The sequence below is a fragment of the Heterodontus francisci genome, chromosome 8 (assembly GCF_036365525.1).
Source record: "Heterodontus francisci isolate sHetFra1 chromosome 8, sHetFra1.hap1, whole genome shotgun sequence".
Taxonomy (NCBI): domain Eukaryota; kingdom Metazoa; phylum Chordata; class Chondrichthyes; order Heterodontiformes; family Heterodontidae; genus Heterodontus; species Heterodontus francisci.
The window spans coordinates 61481194-61503758 of record NC_090378.1 but is presented as its reverse complement, the minus strand read 5'-3'; the positions used below and the strand labels follow the sequence as shown (position 1 = coordinate 61503758).

The 22565-nt window shown below is 42.7% G+C and overlaps 1 protein-coding gene across 1 annotated transcript in view; it reads right to left on the bottom strand.

Annotated features, from left to right (window-relative positions):
• Window positions 1-22565, bottom strand: part of oma1 (OMA1 zinc metallopeptidase) — a 70961-nt gene that overhangs the window by 39640 nt on the left and 8756 nt on the right. The window contains exons 3-4 of the mRNA XM_068037220.1: window positions 15977-16205; window positions 2994-3167 (exon numbers count right to left, since the gene is read on the bottom strand). Coding sequence (XP_067893321.1) covers window positions 2994-3167; window positions 15977-16205 — 403 coding nt within the window. The remainder of the gene's footprint in view (window positions 1-2993; window positions 3168-15976; window positions 16206-22565) is intronic.

The following is a 22565-nucleotide window of genomic DNA, read 5'->3' as shown; positions in this document are numbered from 1 at the left end:
TGCTCTCTCTCTCTTCCTCCTGAAGCTGCTGTGGCAGGGCAGGTGGCAGTTTTTGGGTGTCTGAAAGCAGGAAGTCAGAAGGGGAAAGTTGTTCTAAGGGAAGGGGAGAGTGAGAAGCACAAGGACCATGCTGACACCATCTGCAGATTGCACATCATGCCAGATAGCAGGGCAAGGATGAGCTGGGAGCTGAGGAGAGGCATAAGGAAGAAACATACCGTCATCCTCAATGTTCTGAGACACTGGATGACACAAGCTCTGTCGCTGCTGATCCCATGATGCTGAGAGCCATCTCCTCCATAGGGCTCAGGAGATGCAGGCATCCTTGTCCCTTGCCAGTTCTGTTTTGCTCACTTCTATTGTGCGTCACCTTGTCCTGTAAGAGGGCAGAATGTCAGTGACTGCGTAGCACTGTGTTTGGGTGATATTCCTGCCATAGCTGAATAGCTGGAGGCATGTGGAGGCAGTGAGAGTTGGGTGTGAGTTTGGCAACATTGGTAGCTGTGAGAGGATGAGATGGAGTTTCTGGATATTAGACATGAGTCCAGAGTGTCAGGGACTGCAGATGGAGAGTGGTGGGATGTGCTGCACTGTGCAGCGTGAGAGAATTGGTGGTGTGGTGGGTAGGAGATGTCATTTGCAGATGCATTCACTGATCTTGACCACCTACATGATGTCATTGGACTCCTTGTGGCACTGCTGTCAGGTGCTCGAGTCCAGATGCTGGGAATTTACCTCCCTGGCCACCCGCTCCCTTCTAATTGTGATCCTTAAGAGCCTCCTGGTCCCCTGCGAAACAATGGTGCCTCCCCTCCTGCCCAGCTTACCACTAATGTCTCCAGCCCTGCATCCGTCACCCTGGAACATTCACTCTGTTCCGATGGTCAATTTTCCATCATTTAAATTCCACTAATATTATTCCATGCAGCTTCCTTTGAAGAGCAACAGGCTGCCTTTAAGAAGAGCAGACTGGCTGCTCCAATGGTATGTGCACAATACTGATTGGGCTCTTGCTAAGAAAAGAGGCAGCCAACAGCATGAAGGAGGAGGAAGAGGCGTGGGACCTATTTGGTCACATGCTACAATCATGCAAATGAGGTGGGTGCACCACCTCGATCAGAACTGGCAGGTCAGAATCGCGACCCCCACACCCAAAAACTGGGACACATCTGATGAGCAGCACAGTCTTTTCTGTGCAATATCACTTATATTTGCTGCAGTTATTTGGTAGGTGTGAAGGAAAAAGAGTAGAAACTATTGGCTTGAATTTTCCAATGGTGCACATGACCTGCAGCACAGGACCTCTGCTCACCACAGAGATGCTCCTCCTGGTAAGTCAGTGTCTTCTAAGCAGCGCAGGGGCATTTGAATAGGATAAGTGGTCTTCTGAGCCTCTGCCAGGAAGTCGAGCAGGGGGCCTGCTGCAGTGGGAGGAAGCAGGCCGCTGCCAAGTTGCCAGAATTTTTTTTTTGTTAAATATTGTTCTTTATGCTGATTAGACTTATGCACAACCACATTCTGAGAACAACTGCACAGGCTTCCTTCCTTCAAACCCCCAAGGATTCCTCTGCTGGTTGTTGAAAATAGTACTTACATTTTGTAAAATTAACGTACACCAGGTGCATAGACAAACATACCAACAGAAGGACAAGAAAAGACCAGCAAACCTGTACCATCCAGTTAACAGTGCAACCACATATATTGTGTACAATGGACTGATTAATTTATTTTAAACGGTCAATCATTTTCTTTGTTTAATTAAAAATCTAAATATTTTCTTTCATTGGTCAAAACATTGTTATGGCTGTGCACTCTCAATTCCACCACTGATGTATCAGTTTGAAATCACTACAGGTCGCATACACTGTCCATTCCATCCAGTAAATGTGGTCAGTTGTCATGGCTATTGATCAATAGTAAAGAAACGCAATCATAAGCACAAAAAAACCCCAAAGCAAGGGTTTTGCCACTGGTAGATATCACTGAAATGAAACAGCACATATCAACCCTTTTGAGTACTGAACGTATATTGGAGCTTGTGCAGTTGTTAAATGATTTCGGTAGAATAATCACCAGTTGTTCTATTTTTAACTGTTATATATATTAATTTCCAATTTTCCCAGCCAATCATATCCTATAGCACAGGAAATGGGCCACTGACCTGTTCCAAGTGAGCAATTACTTTTGCATATAGGTTAGTTTTACAGAATTGAAATACTACTTCAGACTTCGAGGTATATTTTCGATTGTTGTAATACTGTAATTATATTTAACTTGAGAATGACTTCAGCTCAACCCTGCAAATCTGATCTAAATAATATTCAGAAGTCATCAGACTTATGTACTTTTTTCAGTAGTAAATTAGTTTGTAATTCAACGAACCTCTCTTTCCTGCGATCTTCAGCCCTGTTGAGTGATGCATATGCTGCATTTAGAACGATTGGGAACTCAGCAACATAGGGGAAACTGAAAATGAAATTACACCCCTTCCCAGTGAAGTGGGCCTGTGCACTGGAACACTGCACTCCCTTCATTTGTAACTGGTTAATGACAACACTGTTAAAATTCACAATTATTGTCACCTGGAGGCCTTGACAGAATATCCTTTTCAGCTATATTTTAGTACAAAATTCTAATTGGTACTTATTATTGCCCTGCTTGAGTGTATAAAGCAACATAGAGTGTAGGTTTGTAGGGATTCTGAATTAATTGGAATGTGAAACTGATTAAGTTGAACATGGTTAACAAAAGCTGAAGTGTTGGAGACATTTCACTAATTAAACATTGTAATGACATATTAACTGCAGAATAATACTATCAGGTAAGCCACAAGAGGATATAATAAGGAATTATTTTTCAATTGTAAATCAGAATTCATAACTGAATTATATATCATAATACTGATGCAGTAAAGATCCTCAATAAAACTGCTAATATAGTATATTAAATGTTTACATCTTTAGCCTGAAGCTTTTTCAGGATTTGTTTCTTACTGGCATGACAAAGGCATTTATCTCTGGATCATCAACAATGTTAATATTCCACTTATTTTCAGAAACTCCTGGGATATCTTTGTTTTTTTCAACCAATTGGTTGAAAACAAACTGAACGGTCTGATGCACTGGGTCAGTCACAGGCAGAAATTTATCCTTGTAGCTCTCCAGCACCTAAGGACAAGGAGAAAATATTGAGAAAAAAATAGGATGAAGTGCAGTCAACAATTCGCTTAAAAGGTTAGACAATAATCAAGCAGCATTGTTAAGTGGAATCCTTGTGTTTTTCTCCCCAGGTCTGTTTCATCTTCTGGGCCATGACTAAGCCTGCCTTGCTCCCTGGGCTCCAACAATGCCACTATAAGCCAGGCACTGAAGAATGTGAAAGAATAGCCCAGGCATGATTCTCCCTCCAATTTCATTCCCCAGCAGCACAGTTACGATCAGAAATTAAGTTCAATGGAGGTTATCAAAGCTGCATTTTTCCACTCCAAGAGTCTAGTGCTCCAACTGGCTATCCAAGTAAGTAGCAAATCCATGTAGTCTAACCTGGGCAATACCATCAGTAGAATGACTACTCAAATCATGATACCCCTGCCCCCAGTGACTGCGTCCCTCAATGGGCTGAATTTTATGCAGGAGACAAGACTCCCGGCGCTGGGCTGAAAAGACAGGGGGAGCCCGACATCTGCAATTTTTCTAACCCCCTCGGAGGGAACCTCTGGTCTTTTGGGGCCAAAGTTTAAGGAGGTGGGATCCCCGTCTCTTTAAACAGTTAATAGGGACGGAGATCCCACCTCTAAGAGCTGTGGCCAATCAGAGGACCGGCAGTTCAACAGTATTGGCAGCACCGCTGGAAATAGTGGCCACTACCGGTACTGCCTCGGAACCATGCCCAGCATCGGAACTCCGGACCCGAGGTAGGTGAGGTGGGGTCGCCGTGGTTGGTCTGGAAGGCCCCGACAAGGGGGAGTGGGTGTTCAGTCCAGGGGGAGAGGGGCCCGAGGGGGTACAGTGGTTCCCAGGGGCTGGATCCTTCGTGGGCCACAAATTGCTCACGAAGGAGGGGCCCCGTCCCCCAAAGCCCGCAGGGAGGGCGCCTCATTTTCCAAGGCATCCTCCCTGCGCGGCAGATGCCCCCCCTCCCCAATCCCAGCGCTAGTGGGAAGAGGTCCTTAATTGGCCGTCAATAGGCCACTGGCCTCTGGGCAGGAAGGCCGACGTCAGCCTATCCCACTCCCAAGAAGATCAGGCCCGGCAATCCCGGCATCAGGTTCCATGCTGGCCGCTGCTGCTCCAATTCTCCAGCGTACCCTCTGCCACGGAACCTGCCGTCGGGCTTGAAACAAAATCCAGCCCAATATCTCCGACTTGTCTTCCTCCTGCCTTTCAAAAGCTCCCACCCTTCAACAGTACTACTGACACCCCACCCCTTTGCTTTTTTCTGCCCACCCCACTTTTATTCATTGTCTTCCAGAACACTCAGACATCTCTCGGTACAGAATAAGCACTGCAAACATGTAAGTTTTCCTACATTACAACAGTGAATACACTTCAAAAATAATTCATTGGCATTGGATGCTCTGAAAAATGCAAGTTTGTTCTTTCTTTAGTTATTGTTCTTAGTGCAAACACTCAGCACTGCAAGTAAGAAAATACAGTGCAATGTTAAGCTACCCCTTGCAAGAGCTACATCTAACTGTACTGATTGACAGCACATTCTAACCCAGGGTTGTCCCACCTTTTCGCGTGGGGGCCACATTACAATTTTAATCTTACATGGGAGGCCGGTGAGACAATTTCAGAAAGTTAAAGGCATTAAAATTTACCTTACTATTAATCAGAACAACAACAAAGGTACATTTTTGTGAAGATGTTTTAAATAAGACTAATTTATTGACTTACTTTCTGGTCACTATATTCAACACTGGTGTAATGAGATACCTAGCATGTTTTTGCTAGTAGTCAATGTTTTCCCGCACACTAATAGCAATGCTGAGTATTCTGGATAGAATTCATTCTGTCAGGAGTGATCTTGATCACTCTCTCCCTTTCTCTCTGCCCCCCCGCCCTCTGTCCCTCTCTCACTCTCTGTCTCCCCTCTATTTCTGTCCCCCATCCATCTCTTTGTCCCCCTTTCCCCTTCTCTCTCTGCCCCCCTCTCCACCTCTGTGCCCCTTTCTCTCTCTCTCTCTCTCTATCCCCCATTCTCTCTCTCTGACAGTTGCAGAGAGCGGGAATACACAGCAGATCAGTTTTTTAAAAATCTCAAGTCAGTTTCACAGCTGACAGGTGCTGACATTGGAAACAGCAGTTTCTGAACTTTGGCAGATTTGGGCTTTTCTGGCGGGCTTTTAAAAAACCCCGAATCTGTCCTAAGTTGGGAAACAGCTGTTCCCGATGTCAGCTATGAAACTGACATACAATCTTTTTTAAAAGCCAGTCTGACAATGAAAAATTTCTCATCTCCAGTAACAGACCCCAGCGAGGATGAGGAACGGCCGAGTACAGTTTACATCCTCGAGCCGGGTGGGAACCTTTGGCGGGCCGGACTCTGGCCCTTGGGCCGTATGTTGGACAACACTACTCTAACCCCTGTACTGATAAATGGCAACTGTCTATCACAGAGTGGCTTTAAGTAAAATGTTTAATCTATATGCAGTTGTGTAAGAGAACAGCATTATGTAGAGTCCAATGTTTCAGAATTCACCTACATTCCAACAAATTCTCATAATGACTTGATTACAGCAGGTTATATCTTTGTGAAGACAGTGTGCAAAAAGATTGATTTGTAAAGGAAGAATATTGACATCACTTATTTTAATCTTAACCAGCCAATTCCTCCTATATTAAGAATAATTACTTCATGATTGTTTATTGTTTCATTGCTCTATTAGCTTTCCAACATCAATTAGTATAAACAGCGTAGAGAATTTCCTGATTGTTGGATGTTTCCTAGCAAGGTTTCAAAGATCATTTCACAACTTCCCAAATGGTTTTGTCACCATTTCATTTTTGCTAAATTTTCATCCAACATCGACTGAATGAAACTTTAAAAACATTATGTACTATGTTTTACTTGTGCTTTGTACTGAGTTAAATACATTTGTGTTCCACTCACAACCTGACAGTCTGACAAGCTATTATTTGGTGATCTTAAGGGTCATCATCCCATTATGCGGCAAATTATTTCTGGCGTATAATATATAATCATAAGTGTGTTGCTGCTAAGTGCCCTGGATTTACCTACAGTATGCAGGAAAGAAATTCTTGTATTTAAACAACGCCTTAAACAGAAATATTTTCTGCATTTGTGGCTTTTCATTAAATGAATGGAAAATAAATTTAAAACTGTAAAGAATCTTCATACAGTTTTCAGGATTGCAAAGAATAATCATTGCCACTTGATGGTCTTGAAAAAGAGGATGCATTTTCTGCTAACATTTATTTCCAAATGACAAAGGGTACAGATTGTGCATCTGGCTGCTGTCTTCTCAATCTGTTCCAGGAGTTTGAGGACATACTCCATTCCAAATGAAAAATCCTTTTAAGGACCTTAAACCCCATTTCTGTTGTATTATATAACTGGCTTGCTGGAAACTGCTCCTGACAACTGTCCTTAGTTGCTTTACTCTGTGCTGTATTCTGCATAATAATCAACTATATTTGTTCCTAAAGGAACTGAAATGCTGCATTTGGATAAAGTGCAAGAAGATGAAGACATCCTTTACTTGCAACCCTGTGAATGATAAAGCTGATGGTCTAAACCTATTTGCATAATGCATAGTTCACAATTCAATCAATCAAACTTTACTTCAATTCCTATGGCACCTTCCAGTGTCAGATAGATTCTAACCAAGGGTCAAGGCGAGGACTCCAGAATATGATACAGAAAAGTGCTCCACTCTGACCTCAGTCTATCATAGTGTAAGTGCAAAATCCATTGCATGGTACACATAGTGGATTAAAATTAATTATGGCCCATGGTCAGGCCCATCACCTGAAATTGGGCCTCATGCCTCATCAGAGTAATTTGGGCACGGTGCCAGCTTTTGTCACATCTTCAGAGGTAACTCAGCTAGCACCTGCTCCACTCAGCACAGACCAATTTCCCAAAAGGGTCCTAAGACAGGTTAGGCCCCTCATAAAAACAAATACAGGAGCCTTAACACCTGTTTTAGGTAACTGCTAGGGACGCCTGAAAATTGCCCAACCCGGGTTCGATTCTGGGTACTGCCTGTGCGGAGTTTGCAAGTTCTCCCTGTGACCGCATGGGTTTTTGCCAGGTGCTCCGGTTTCCTCCCACAGCCAAAGACTTGCAGGTTGATAGGTAAATTGGCCATTATAAATTGCCCCTAGTATAGGTAGGTGATAGGGGAATTGTGGAAAGGTGGGGATGTGGTAGGAATATGGGATGAATGTCTCTTTGGCCTCCTTATCTCGAGAGACAATGGGTAAGCGCCTGGAGGTGGTCAGTGGTATGTGGAGCAGTGCCTGGATTAGTATAAATGGCTGGTTGATGGTCGGCACAGACTCGGTGGGCAGAAGGACCTGTTTCAGTGCTGTATCTCTAAATAAATAAGGTTGAGTATGTAGTAATATAGGATCGGGCAATCTTGGGGTATGGAAAGAGCACGGGGAAATTCATCCAATTTCTTCCCCAGAGTGTCTTTGGGCAGAATTTTACGAGTGCGCTGCATCTTGCGACAGCGCACTTGGATCTGGGCAGCATGCCTGCACTCAGCAGCCACTGCAGACCCCGCGATATTACGCGTGGGGGCCATTTAAATGGAGGGGGCGGAGCGGCCTCCCCCAACGACATAGAGGCAGGCGCTGATGTCATTTTTAAAGGGCTTCAAGCCCTTAGATAAAATAGTAATATTTAAAGCGGAATTTGTGTACATTTGTTGTTAAAATTTTATTACAGCCTGAAGGCCCCATCAACTAGCCCCCAACCAACGTCTGTTTTAGGGCCACCTTCTCTCTTTGGCCTTCTTGTCTCGAGAGACAATGGGTAAGTGCCTGGAGGTGGTCAGTGGTTTGTGAAGCAGCGCCTGGAGTGGCTATGAAGGCCAATTCTAGAGTGACAGACTCTTCCACAGGCGCTGCAGATAAAATTGGTTGCCGGGGCTGTTACACAGTTGGCTCTCCCCTTGCGCTTCTGTCTTTTTACCTGCCAATTGCTAAGTCTCTTCGACTCGCCACTCTTTAGCCCCGCCTTTATGGCTGTCCGCCAGCTCTGGCGATCACTGGCAACTGACTCCCACGACTTGTGATCAATGTCACAGGACTTCATGTCGCGTTTGCAGACATCTTTAAAGCGGAGAGATGGATGGCCAGTGGGTCTGATACCAGTGACGAGCACGCTGTACAATGTGTCCTTGGGGATCCTGCCATCTTCCATGTGGCTCACATGGTCAAGCCATCTCAGGCGCCACTGGCTCAGTAGGGTGTATATGCTGGGGATGTTGGCCGCCTCGAGGACTTCTGTGTTGGAGATACAGTCCTGCCACCTAATACCAAGGATTTCTGGAGGCAGCGAAGATGGAATGAATTGAGACGTCGCTCTTGGCTGACATACGTTGTCCAGGCCTCGCTGCCGTAGAGCAAGGTACTGAGGACACAGGCTTGATACACTTGGACTTTGTGTTCCGTGTTAGAGCGCCATTTTCCCACACTCGCTTGGCCAGTCTGGACATAGCAGTGGAAGCCTTTCCCATGCGTTTGTTGATTTCTGCATCGAGAGACAGGTTACTGGTGATAGTTGAGCCTAGGTAGGTGAACTCTTGAACCACTTCCAGAGCGTGGTCGCCGATATTGATGGATGCAGCATTTCTGACATCCTGTCCCATGATGTTTGTTTTCTTGAGGCTGATGGTTAGGCCAAATTCGCTGCAGGCAGCCGCAAACCTGTCACTGAGTCTCTGCAGACACTCTTCTGTGTGGGATGTTAATGCAGCATCGTCAACAAAGAGGAGTTCACTGATGAGGACCTTCTGTACTTTGGTCTTCACTCTAAGACGGGCAAGGTTGAACAACTTGCCATCTGATCTTGTGTGGAGGAAAATTCCTTCTTCTGAAGACTTGAACGCATGTGAGAGCAGCAGTGAGAAGAAGATCCCAAATAGTGTAGGTGCGAGAACACAGCCCTGTTCCATGTCACTCAGGATAGGAAAGGGGTCTGATGAGGCACCACTATGCTGAATTGTGCCTTTCATGTTGTCATGGAATGAGGTGATGATACTTAGTAGCTTTGGTGGATATCCGATCTTTGCTAGTAGTCTGAAGAGACCACATCTGCTAACAAGGTCAAAGGCTTTGGTGAGATCTATGAAAGCAAAGTAGAGGGGCATCTGTTGTTCGCGGCATTTCTTCTGTAGCTGGCAAAGGGAGAATGACAGCATGTCAATGGTGGATCTCTCTGCTCGAAAGCTGCACTGTGCCTCAGGGTAGATGCACTCAGCCAGCTTTTGGAAACTGTTTAAAATGACTCGAGCGAAGACTTTCCCCACTATGCTGAGCAGGGAGATTCCACGGTAGTTGTTGCAGTCACCACGGTCACCCTTGTTCTTATAGAGGGTGATGATATTGACATCGCGCATATCCTGTGATACTGCTCCCTCATCCCAGCACAAGCAGTTCGTGGAGTGCTGAGAGTATAGCAGGCTTGCCACTCTTGATTATTTCAGGTGTAATGCCGTCCTTTCCAGGGGCTTTTCCACTGGCTAGAGAATCAGTGGCATCACTGAGTTCCGATTTTGTTGGCTGTTGGTCCAGCTCATCCATGACTGGCAGAGACTGGGCTGCATTGAGGGCAGTATCAGTGACAACATTTTCCCTGGAGTACAGTTCTAGGTAGTGCTCCACCCAGCGGTCCATTTGCTTGCGTTGGTCAGTGATCGTGTCCCCTGATTTAGACTTGAGGGAGGCGATCCAACTAAAAATATTGCTAGAAGTGTGAGGTATTGTAATTTGAGGTTTCAATACTTAGCCAATAATGAAATACCTTTTAAGAGTCAAGAGTTGACTAATGCCAACTGATTGAGCAGCACATTTTAAGAATATCAAAGCAAAATAATGGGGATGCTAGAAATCTGAAATAAAAACAGAACATATTGGAAATACTCAGTAGGTCAGGCAGCATCTGCGAAGAGGGAAACAGAATTAACGTTTCAGTTTGAGGACCTTTCCATTTCTCTCTCCACAGCTGCTGCCTGACCTGCTGAGCATTTACAAGAATTTCTGTTTTTATGTAAGAATATAAAATTCTATGACCGATGTAAGTTTGGTTCAATTTTTGAATATAATAATATAAAACGTATTTAGTTGCCTAAAAAACAATCCTGGTCTCAATTCTAGCCTTCAATTTTTCAATTTCCCCATCACAAACTTTCTGGCCTTCTCTCTGTTACCATATACTCTATTATGGTCATTGTTACCTCTGAGCATTCCTCTCTTGTTCCTTCTAAGCTCCAAACACACACTTCCTTTGCCCTGAATTCCCACTATATACAGTCTCCACCTGATTCTTTCAGATGACCTTAAAACTGTGAAATTCCTTACCTCCCTCAGTCTTCTTTCTCTTACAGGCTTTTAAAAGCCAAGCTTGGCATCACCTAACCACTACTTCATCATTTATTTAATTTCTCCTTTTATCAACCTTGATGATATCCTCGACTTTGAGCCTTGTGCCTGCAGCTAGTTTTCTTAAAAAAGGATAAAATATATCCTGCAATGAAATATGGGAACAATTACTTTATTAACTTTGGTGCATCTTTTTTCGCTATTAGTTAATTTTTGCAAAAAGTAGTCACCAGCCAAAAGTTGGTCACTACTTTATGGACGCATCTATTTCCTCAGTAAATTGAGAGAACAGAGGCAACTATACCCTTTTGCTGCTGGATAACAAAGAAAACCCAGATCACAGTTAACTCACCGAACCTTTCTAAAAGTTGTAACATGGATTTTTGAAGACATTTTTAAAATAGTGCATAAATAAAAATAAGGAAGATACGAATGCATTTTTATAATTGCACATTGTGCTGCATAAATAGTAAAATAATCTTATAGTGATTAAGTTTAGTGAAATTGGTTAGAGGAATGTAAATTGAGAAGCTATTGATCCAACTGTAAAAACAGTGCATAAAACAGCTCATTTTCATTTAGCAAAAACCTGAATGCCCTGGAGGCTGTAGTTCTAGTCAATCTATAAGTGCTTCTTTTAATTATGTTTTGTTCTTGTGAACTTCAATTATGAGAGGCAGGTTTGATTTGTATGTACATAAACGCACAAAGTATTCTGAATAGAAGTGGTAATGCAGGTACAAGTTGTGTTGTTGGGATATGGCATAATAGCATTAACAGAGGTATGGCTTAGGCTAGGGCAGGACTGTGAGCTAAATATTCCTGAATTGGGAAAAAAATCAAGAAGGGATAGAGTAGGAAAAAAGGTGTAAAATCAGGATGACATAGAGGATGGTGAAAAGTTGAAACAATTTCAAGTTTTTGAACACAAAAAAAGAAAGAATGGGTAGGACCGATTAGAGGCAAGGAAAGGAATCTTCTCAAGAAGTATGAAGAAATGGTGGAGGTACTAAATGAGCGCTCGGAGTCAGTTTTCACAGAAGATGGTGTTAATGGGATTGAAAAGGTAAAGCAATAGTAGATGTGGCAATTAGATAGGATAACAATGCATAAAGTAGTACTAAAAAGTTGGTGGAACTGAAAATGGAAAAGGCAGAGGGCCGACATGGCATGCATCTGAGAGTGCTGAAGGAATTCAGAGAGGAAATAGCAGACACTCTTACAATATTTTTCAAACATTGTTGGATATGAAACTGTGCAAGAGGAAAGGGAGGAAAGTAACGATAGACCAGTCAACCTAACATCGAGAGAAGGTAAGCTTCTATTGGTCACAATTGGGGATAACATTAATATTGACTTAGAAAAACACAGGTTAGTTAAAGAGAGCCAGCATGGATATGTAAAATGAGGTCATGTGCTACAAATTTAATAGAATTCTTTGAGGAAAGAATACAATGTATTGATAAACGAAATGGAGTGGATGTGGTACTTATGAATTTTCAAAGTTATCTGATAAGGTACAGCATAGGACAAACCAGAAAATAGTGGTCAATGAATGGATTCTGGACTGCAGGATATAAATAGTGATGTTCAACAGCAGTCAGTTTAGGACCATTGCTGTTCTCAATACATATGAGAACTAGACTGAGATACAGGAAGCACAATATCAAAAATTTGCACATGATACAAAAAAAGGGAGCATGCCTAATTGTGAAGGGGACTAAAAGAGACCAGCAGTATTTGGAGGCACGGTATCTAAATTTCAGGATGGCACAAAGCCCTCCAGTTACAAGGAAGGCTCATTAGACTGTGAATGTGAGTATTGAATTAGAACATTACAGCGCAGTACAGGCTCTTCGGCCCGCGATGTTGCGCCGACCATCTGACCTACACTATTCCATTTTCATCCATATGTCTATCCAATGACCACTTAAATGCCCTTAAAGTTGGCGAGTCTACTACTGTTGCAGGCAGGGCGTTCCACGCCCCTACTACTCTCTGAGTAAAGAAACTACCTCTGACATCTGTCCTATATCTATCACCCCTCAACTTAAAGCTATGTCCCCTCGTGTTTGCCATCAACATCCGAGGAAAAAGACTCTCACTATCCACCCTATCTAACCCTCTGATTATTTTATATGTCTCTATTAAGTCACCTCTCCTCCTCCTTCTCTCCAACGAAAACAACCTCAAGTCCCTCAGCCTTTCCTCGTAAGACCTTCCCTCCATACCAGGCAACATCCTAGTAAATCTCCTCTGCACCCTTTCCATAGCTTCTACATCCTTCCGATAATGCGGTGACCAGAACTGCACGCAATACTCCAGGTGCGGTCTCACCAGAGTTTTGTACAGCTGCAGCATGACCTCGTGGCTCCGAAACTCGATCCCCCTACTAATAAAAGCTAACACACCATATGCCTTCTTAACAGCCCTATTAACCTGGGTAGCAACCTTCAGGGATTTATGCACCTGGACACCAAGATCTCTCTGTTCATCTACACTACCAAGAATCTTCCCATTAGCCCAGTACTCTGCATTCCTGTTACTCCTTCCAAAGTGAATCACCTCGCACTTTTCCGCATTAAACTCCATTTGCCATCTCTCAGCCCAGCTCTGCAGCCTATCTATGTCCCTCTGTACCCTACAACATCCTTCGGCACTATCCACAACTCCACCGACCTTAGTGTCATCCGCAAATTTACTAACCCACCCTTCTACACCCTCTTCCAGGTCATTTATAAAAATGACAAACAGCAGTGGCCCCAAAACAGATCCTTGCGGTACACCACTAGTAACTAAACTCCAGGATGAACATTTGCCATCAACCACCACCCTCTGTCTTCTTTCAGCTAGCCAATTTCTGATCCAAAGCTCTAAATCACCTTCAACCCCATACTTCCGTATTTTCTGCAATAGCCTACCATGGGGAACCTTATCAAACGCCTTACTGAAATCCATATACACCACATCCACTGCTTTACCCTCATCCACCTGTTTGGTTACCTTCTCAAAAAACTCAATAAGGTTTGTGAGGCACGACCTACCCGTCACAAAACCGTGCTGACTATCGCTAATGAACTTATTCTTTTCAAGATGATTATAAATCCTGTCTCTTATAACCTTTTCCAACATTTTACCCACAACCGAAGTAAGGCTCACAGGTCTATAATTACCAGGGCTGTCTCTACTCCCCTTCTTGAACAAGGGGACAACATTTGCTATCCTCCAGTCTTCCGGCACTATTCCTGTCGACAATGACGACATAAAGATCAAGGACAAAGGCTCTGCAATCTCCTCCCTAGCTTCCCAGAGAATCCTAGGATAAATCCCATCTGGCCCAGGGGACTTATCTATTTTCACACTTTCCAAAATTGATAACACCTCCTCCTTGTGAACCTCAATTCCATCTAGCCTAGTAGCCTGAATCTCAGTATTCTCCTCGACAACATTTTCTTTCTCTACTGTAAATACTGACGCAAAATATTAATTTAACACTTCCCCTACCTCCTCTGGTTCCACACACAACTTCCCACTACTATCCTTGATTGGCCCTAATCTAACTCTAGTCATTCTTTTATTCCTGATATACCTATAGAAAGCCTTAGGGTTTTCCCTGATCCTATCCGCCAATGACTTCTCGTGTCCTCTCCTTGCTCTCCTTAGCTCTCCCTTTAGATCCTTCCTGGCTAGCTTGTAACTCTCAAGCGCCCTAACTGAGCCTTCACATCTCATCCTAACATAAGCCTTCTTCTTCCTCTTGACAAGCGCTTCAACTTCTTTAGTAAACCACGGCTCCCTCGCTCGACAACTTCCTCCCTGCCTCACAGGTACATACTTATCAAGGACACGCAGTAGCTGCTCCTTGAATAAGCTCCACATTTCGATTGCTCCCATCCCCTGCAGTTTCCTTCCCCATCCTACGCATCCTAAATCTTGCCTAATCGCATCATAATTTCCTTTCCCCCAGCTATAATTTTTGCCCTGCGGTATATACCTGTCCCTGCCCATCGCTAAGGTAAACCTAACCGAATTGTGGTCACTATCACCAAAGTGCTCACCTACATCTAAATCTAACACCTGGCCGGGTTCATTACCCAGTACCAAATCCAATGTGGCATCGCCTCTGGTTGGCCTGTCTACATACTGTGTGAGAAAACCTTCCTGCACACACTGGACAAAAACTGACCCATCTAAAGTACTCGAACAATAGTATTTCCAGTCGATATTTGGAAAGTTAAAGTCCCCCATAACAACTACCCTTTTACTCTCGCCCCTGTCGAGAACCATCTTCGCTATCCTTTCCTCTACATCTCTGGAACTATTTGGAGGTCTATAAAAGACTCCCAACAGGGTGACCTCACCTCTCCTGTTTCTAACCTCGGCCCATACTACCTCAGTAGACGAGTCCTCAAATGTCCTTTCTGTCGCTGTAATACTCTCCTTGATTAACAATGCCACACCCCCCCCCCCTTTTACCATCTTCTCTGTTCTTACACTTGGTTGAAGTGTATCTTGCAGTATGTGCAGCTGAAGAGTGCATTAGTTTATTCTGAGAGATTGAAAGGCTGAAGTGCAAAAAATTGTTTATAACTGCACTGCAGAAGGAAAAAGTGGTGGGAGATTGCATGGCTACAAGGCAGGAATAAAGGAAGCGTAGCATATTGAATTATGAGGCCTCAAGTGGCCACAGGAAGTCATGGAAGATGCATATGCTGCAGAAAAAAAATCAATGATACGGAGGCCACCTGAAAAGGCCAGAAGAATACAACAGCACACCCAGTCCGCCAAGTGTAGTACAGCTCCAAGAAAACATGGGGGACAACTATGCTGCAGGATATAAAACAACAGAGGATATGGAGATTTCCATCTGACACAGGAAGCCTGGAGTAGGAGCATATAAAGAGCTGGAAACAAATATAGGAAGGGCACAAAAAAAAGGGGGAGATGGAAATGTATATGCAAATAAAAGGGCACTGGAAACAAAATAGTGAGCAGGTCTGGGCACTTGCACCAGAGCACCACTAACAATGGGTGCAATGATACTTCTGCATTACAATTCAGTATCAGATTAACACTTGAAATCCTATTAGAGCACCATCTACTGACTGACAGAGCAAAAACATTTTAACATGAGAATCTCTACTAGAATGTTTATGCAGAATGTTTCAATGGAATGCATATCCAATGTACTATTTAAATATATTACTTGGATATTGTATTGTTAGATCATAAAAATTGACATAGATTTGGGAAGGACCACAAAAATTTTAGTGGAATGTAAAACTGTATTTTTTTTTAGAAAATAAGTTACAAAATTTGTCACCTAGGATAAAGTCTGTGTTGTCAGCCACAGGGGTTTAGTTACAACTTAAGACCTTGTGTACAGAATGCACGCTTACCGATTGGTACTCAAATTCAGCTAGTTGTAGGAACTGTCGTTTGCTGAACATCAGCAGCCGGGTGCGGCCTGTGATTGGACTCTTGTCCAAATGGGTCCAGAAATATATTGCAATCAAACCTGACAGACTACATATGCCTAATAAAATTGTCCACCAGTTCCTTTTCACAGTGTCCTTAAGAAGCTCCTGTTTGTCAGGGGGAAGAGCCTGCCACCATTTCCGTATACTCCTGAAAACACACAAAGTTAACACTTTACAATATGAAGAAACATTATGGGATTTTCCACACAATGGACACTGTAGATTGAAAAAGAGCTTCAGAACTCAAACAGACTCATGCAGTCTTTTCCAATTATGCTCTCACGTTTGACCATCAATTTGCTTTAGTCTCTCTGGTGCGCTTTTATCTTTAGACTTAAACATCTAGGACAGGGTTGGCAACCTGCAGGTCCGGAGCCGCATGCGTCTCTTTAACACCTCATATGTTGCTCCCGACCTTTTTCAGTTGGATGGCATTAACATGAAAAAAGCCTAAAAATTAAGTTAAGAAAAGTTAAGAGCCATGTCTTTGCTGTGGGGTTAAAAGGCTTATCATTATGCTGTGCTTTTCAAATGATTAATGAAAAATATCATTGTGCTCTAAATAAACTTACTCAAGTGGTCTAGCTACACCATGGTTATAGATAATGTTTTTAGTGCGAGGAACAGGTTTAATGATTGCAACCATTATTATTTCTAATGTAGTTGGGATGATAAATTATTGTGAATGTGCTATTAGAAGCTTTTTTTTTAATCACAAGAATCAAACCAGAAAAACTGTCTTAATACTACATATCTTAGTTAAAGTTTGTTTTAGGATGACTTTTTTGACAAAATTAAGTCAAAAAAGTCAAAGAATGTGATAATTCAAAGGTAGGTATATTTAATTTTATTTTTTTCCATTGATATGTATTTACATGTATTTTATTATATATGCAAATTATGCATTCTACCAGAGACACTTGGCAATTGCCAAGTATTTGGTATACAAATGCCACATTTATTTCTTGCAGCTCCCACTAGTTTTCATTTTAGGCAAACTTTTTTAAAAGGTTCTTCAAGTAAAAGAGTTTGCCGACCCCTGGTCTAGGACAAAGGTTTCTCACATCCCAGCAACAGCCTAAAATAAGAATACAATTAACTAACCAAGGGGCAGCTGACTTCTCTGACTGCTCTGTAAAATACCAACCTAAAGCTAAGGATGGGAATTAAATAATTCTTCAATGATCAAAAGTACAGCTAATTTTATGAACAAAAAAAAAATTAAAGCACATCCAGAGTCAGCAGTTATTAATACCTGTGCAAATATAGACCAAGCACGCAAACAAAATACCTAAGAAAATGAAAACAAAAACATTGCTTAACTCTTGCCTAAATCACAATAAAATTCCAAACCAAATTACTAATGGCAAACTTTTAAAATCATGCACCGTTCCGTTTTTCCTTTTGCTTCTTTCAGGGGACTCCTAATATCCCGGGAATTTACTTTATTACAAAAGTTCTACATTGAATTATATTAAAGGAGAAGTGTGCAAGTGAAGGAGAACAAAAGAGATCAATATACAGTCCATCAAGGTGAATTATAAAGGCTGCGTTTGCTGAGAACGCTACCACTATGTGGCGCTGCAGTGGCACATGCGCAAATGCAGCATGTGCCACTAAAACGTCACAGTCTGCGACTTCAGGCAGCTGCCAGGACTAAAGATGGCGCTGCCCAAATAATCACATGAAGGCAACCTGACCTAAACACATGGCAGCACACAATGGCGGGAGGGAGAAAACGAGCGAGAGCGGGCCGGGGATGGGGGGGGGGGGGAGGGGAGGGGGGTGGGCGGTGGGGGGTGGAGCGGAGCGGCCGAAAGAGCGGAGTGGCCAGAGAGAGCAGCGAGAGGGCGGGAGCGGAGCGGCCGAAAGAGCGAAACAGCAGGGGGGGGAGCGGAGCGGCCGGCGAGAGCAGAAAAGTGAGGAGTGGAGTGGCTGGAGAGAGCAACGGTGGGGGCAGGGGGGAGCGGAGCTTGACGCACGGGTGAATACCCGTTAGCGTTGCATTGCTATACACGTAAAGCGCATGCGCAGAGGCCGACAAGCGCGTTGCCCGAAGATGCACACGTCACGCGATGACGTCATCAGCGCATGTGCTAACCAGTCCTGGCAAGTCGGAACGCAGCGCGCGCACACAGAGCAGGAGCCCGTCTGCGCATGTGCGCACCTTGGCGCAGCCTGCTGACGTCAGTGGCCGGCTGCGTTGTCAGGAATCACTTTGAATTATAAAAAGGAATCCTACTCGTTGACCACATTTCCATAATTCTAGCTTATATAATTTTTAGGAATATCAGTGAGGAGTTCCATAAGGAGTTCTGTAGATTTTAGATTTGGTCCTAGATCTGATGGGGACTGAAGGGTTGCCAAAATTCAGTACCGGTTAGGTGCACAGTAATGCACAACAGACAGCCAAAAAAATCCCCACCTCATCGAGGACCAGAAAGAGTACTGATGTTCAGGATTTCATAGTGTCTCTGTAGCTAACATCAGCTGAGTGGTTCCCTAGAAAGTATGTCTGAAATGATGAGGCTCCAGAAAGAGACATCTAGTAAAGCTTTAAAATGATTTACCATTATCTAAATTTGGGAAGAAGGGATTAATTATATTGAAACTAACCCCCACCCTGCAAAACTTTCCTGATCTTTTGACACCTTCCAGTGTGTGAAGCGATAGTTTTGTTTATAATAGTAATTTCTCTAACATGAGGAACTTAGTTAAGTTCCTTTGCTGTGCACATAAAATGATTTCTTGAGCAACTGGTTAGGCAGAACAATTTACTCTGGGCTTGTACAAATACTGCACTGTCTCATACATTATTTTGTACTCACACTCATGCTGCCCAAAACCACATAATCATGGAACTCCTGAAAATCTCACAGATTGGGACAAAGAAAGGAAAACAGATATAAAAAGAAATACGAAAAACTTGTAAGGGATATTCAAAGCTAACAGCAAAAGTTTTTATAAATATATTGAGAGAGAGAATGGCAAAAGGAAATGTGGCCCATTAAAGACTATAATGGACAACAAGAAAATGTCAGATTAGTTAAGTGAGTACTTGGTATGCATTTTCTCAGTGGAGGAACTGGGAAGCCTAAAAATAAGTCATGGGGAGGAACTTAGATCCTTTTTCCCCTGTACCCCATTTAGACTCTCATTACCTAAGCTGTATGTGGCCTTCTTATTCTTCCTAGTAAAATTCATCATCTCACACTTAATACTGAGATTTATTTACCAATTAAACTCCCATTCTGCAAGTTTATTCATGTCTTCTAGCATTTTGTCACATTCTTGCCTTGTGTTAACTACAACCCCCAATTAGGGATCATTCATGAGTTTACAATTGCATTTTTGATTCTCAAGTTCAAATCATTGATGTAAATTGTGAACAACAGTGGTCCCAGCACGATTCCATGTGGATTAACCACTTCATGCCAGGCTCAGCAGCTACCCTTAACCCCTACTGTCTGTTTTTATTTTTGTAGCCAGCTTGCTATTCATTCCAGTAGCTGTCCCCAACTCTAGATGCTCTGAGTCTTAGTCAAGAAACTATTATGCAGTACCTTATTAAAATTACAAATATAGTACTTCGACCGCATCACCCTTATTTATTTTGTTTTTATTTAGAGATACAGCACTGAAACAGGCCCTTTGGCCCACCGAGTCTGTGCTGACCAACAACCACCCACTTATACTAATCCGACATTAACCCCATATTCCCTACCATTCTCCTACCACCTACCTACACTAGGGGCAATTTACAACGGCTAATTTACCTATCAACCTGCAAGTCTTTGGCTGTGGAGGAAACCGGAGCACCCGGTGGAAACCCACCCGGTCACAGGGAGAACTTGCAAACTCCACACAGGCAGTACCCAGAACTGAACCCGGGTCGCTGGAGCTGAGAGGCTGCGGTGCTAACCACCGTGCCACCCAAATCTACTCTTTGTTACTTCTTCAAAGAATTCAATAAGCTTGATCAACATTAACTTTTGTTTTTAAATCCATGCTGACTACTTTTTACTATATTTTCAGTTTCTAGATTTTTTTTATTACATCTTTGAGTAAAGATTCCATTATCTTCCTACCATTGGCATGAAGCTAATCTGTCTATAGTTCCCTAGACTTGTTCCATCTCCCTTTTTAAATATAGGAATCACATTAGCTGTCCTCCAGTCCTCTGGCAGTATTCCTTTTCTAATGAATTGTTTTATATCTTCCTCTTCTTTGGCCTCCTTGTCTTGCGAGACAATGGGTAAGTGCCTGGAGGTGGTCAGTGGTTTGTGAAGGAGCGTCTGGAGTGGCTATAAAAGCCAATTCTAGAGTGACAGACTCTTCCACAACTGCTGCAGATAAAATTGGTTGTCAGGGCTGTTACACAGTTGGCTCTCTCCTTGCGCTTCTGTCTTTTTTCCTGCCAACTGCTAAGTCTCTTCGACTCGCCACACTTTAGTCCCACCTTTATGGCTGCCCGCCAGCTCTGGCGATCACTGGCAACTGACTCCCACGACTTGTGATCAATGTCACAGGACTTCATGTCGCGTTTGCAGACGTCTTTAAAGCGGAGAGATGGACGGCCGGTGGGTCTGATACCAGTGACGAGCTCGCTGTACAATGTGTCCTTGGGGATCCTGCCATCTTCCATGCAGCTCACATGGCCAAGCCATCTCAAGCGCCGCTGGCTCAGTAGGGTGTATATGCTGGGGATGTTGGCCGCCTCGAGGACTTCTGTGTTGGAGATACGGTCCTGCCACCTGATGCCAAGGATTCTCCGGAGGCAGCGAAGATTTATAAATATAAAATAGTACTTCCGTTATCCTTCCCTAATTTCATTTAATATGCATGGGCGTAATCCATCCAGACCAGAGGTTTTATCCTCTTTTAAGTTTGAATAGTTTATCAATTATCTCCTCCTGTTCTATCTTAAATGTCTTTATATCTTTTTTGATCTCTTCCTCTGATACCATGCCCACCTTGTTAGTCTCCCTGGTAAATACTGAGACAAAGTTCGCTGTCATTACTTGCAAATTTAGCTTGTGCAACCCTTAGTGGTCCTATTTTCTTTTGTTATTTATGTCTCTGTAGAATACTTCCTTGATAATTTAATTTCATGGTTCCACTTTGCTTTCCTAATTTTTTTAAACTTCTTTCCTAACCTCTTCCTATTCCCTTTTGTCATCCTCTCCTTTATTGTCTATGAACTTAGAGTATGCCTATTTCACCTAAACTCTATTTTTCTCGTCTTTCTTCCGTAGTTCCAATCTTTCAAAATTAAGTTTTTCCAATCTATTATTTTGGTCTTTGTCTTACTTATGTCTTTCTCAATCATTATTTTAAAACTTATTATGTTATGATCGCTGTTGCCTAGATATGCCCCTACACTTACTGCACTTTTCTGCTCTGGTTAATTTCCCATTACTAGATCCAGCAGTGATTCCCATCTTGTTGAACTTTTTGTGTGCTAGATAAGAAAGGAGTCCTGAACACACTGTAAAAACTCTATTCCTTTTTCCCCTTTCCCTGCCTCTTCTTACTAGTTTATTTGGGGGTAGTTGAAATCTCCCTTGATTATTAATCAATGTTTTTGACTCAATTCATAGATTTGTCTACATATTTCTTCCTCCATTTCCCTTTCATATTGTTATCCTGTCGCAATCCATATAGTTTCTGTTTCTATCTTAAAGTTATGTCCCTCTTCTATTACCTCTAATTGTTGCCTCTAATTCATACAGCTATCCCAAACCATAAGAAAGATAAATCTGCAGGACCTGCTAGTTTCCATCCTAGAGTATTAAAAGAAGTAGATGCTTTTGTTATAATTTTCCAAACTTCATGAATTTTATCTTTGGATTCAAAAATTGCCAATAGTAATTAAGAGACTGAGTGCGAAACCAAGTAAGTGCAGGCCAGTCAGTGTAACATCAGTTGTGCAGAGGTTACCGGAATCTATCATCAGAGACTGAGCATTTGGACAAGTATGAACTGACCAAAATGTCAGCAGGATTTGTGATGGGTAGGTCATGTCTGACGAGTTACATTTTTAGGTAGGTCACAGCATGGTGGATAGCAGTGTCAATGAATGTTATTTTTATGGACTTCTGGAAGTAGATTCCAGAAGTGATTTATTAACAAAAATGCATGCACAGGAAATTAGAGACAACCTTGTGACAAGGGGTGGTAAACTATTGGGAGGTGGCAGGCAGAGAGTAGAAAGGGATGTGACAAATGGGGATCCCCAGTGATCTGTACTGGGGTCTCAACTTTTCACCAGACATATTAATCACTTAAATGAAGATATATCGTTTTATATTCAAGTTTAAAGATAGAATTAAGTTGGAAGTACAGTAAGTTCTGTAGATGAAAACAGAAAGTTACAAAGGGACAAACTAAGTGAATGGGCAAAACTATGGCAGATAGAGTTCAATGTGGCCAAGTGTGAGGTCATCAACTTTGGTTCTGAAAAGACAAATCATTATATTTTCTTAATGATGAAAGAATAGGAGCTTTG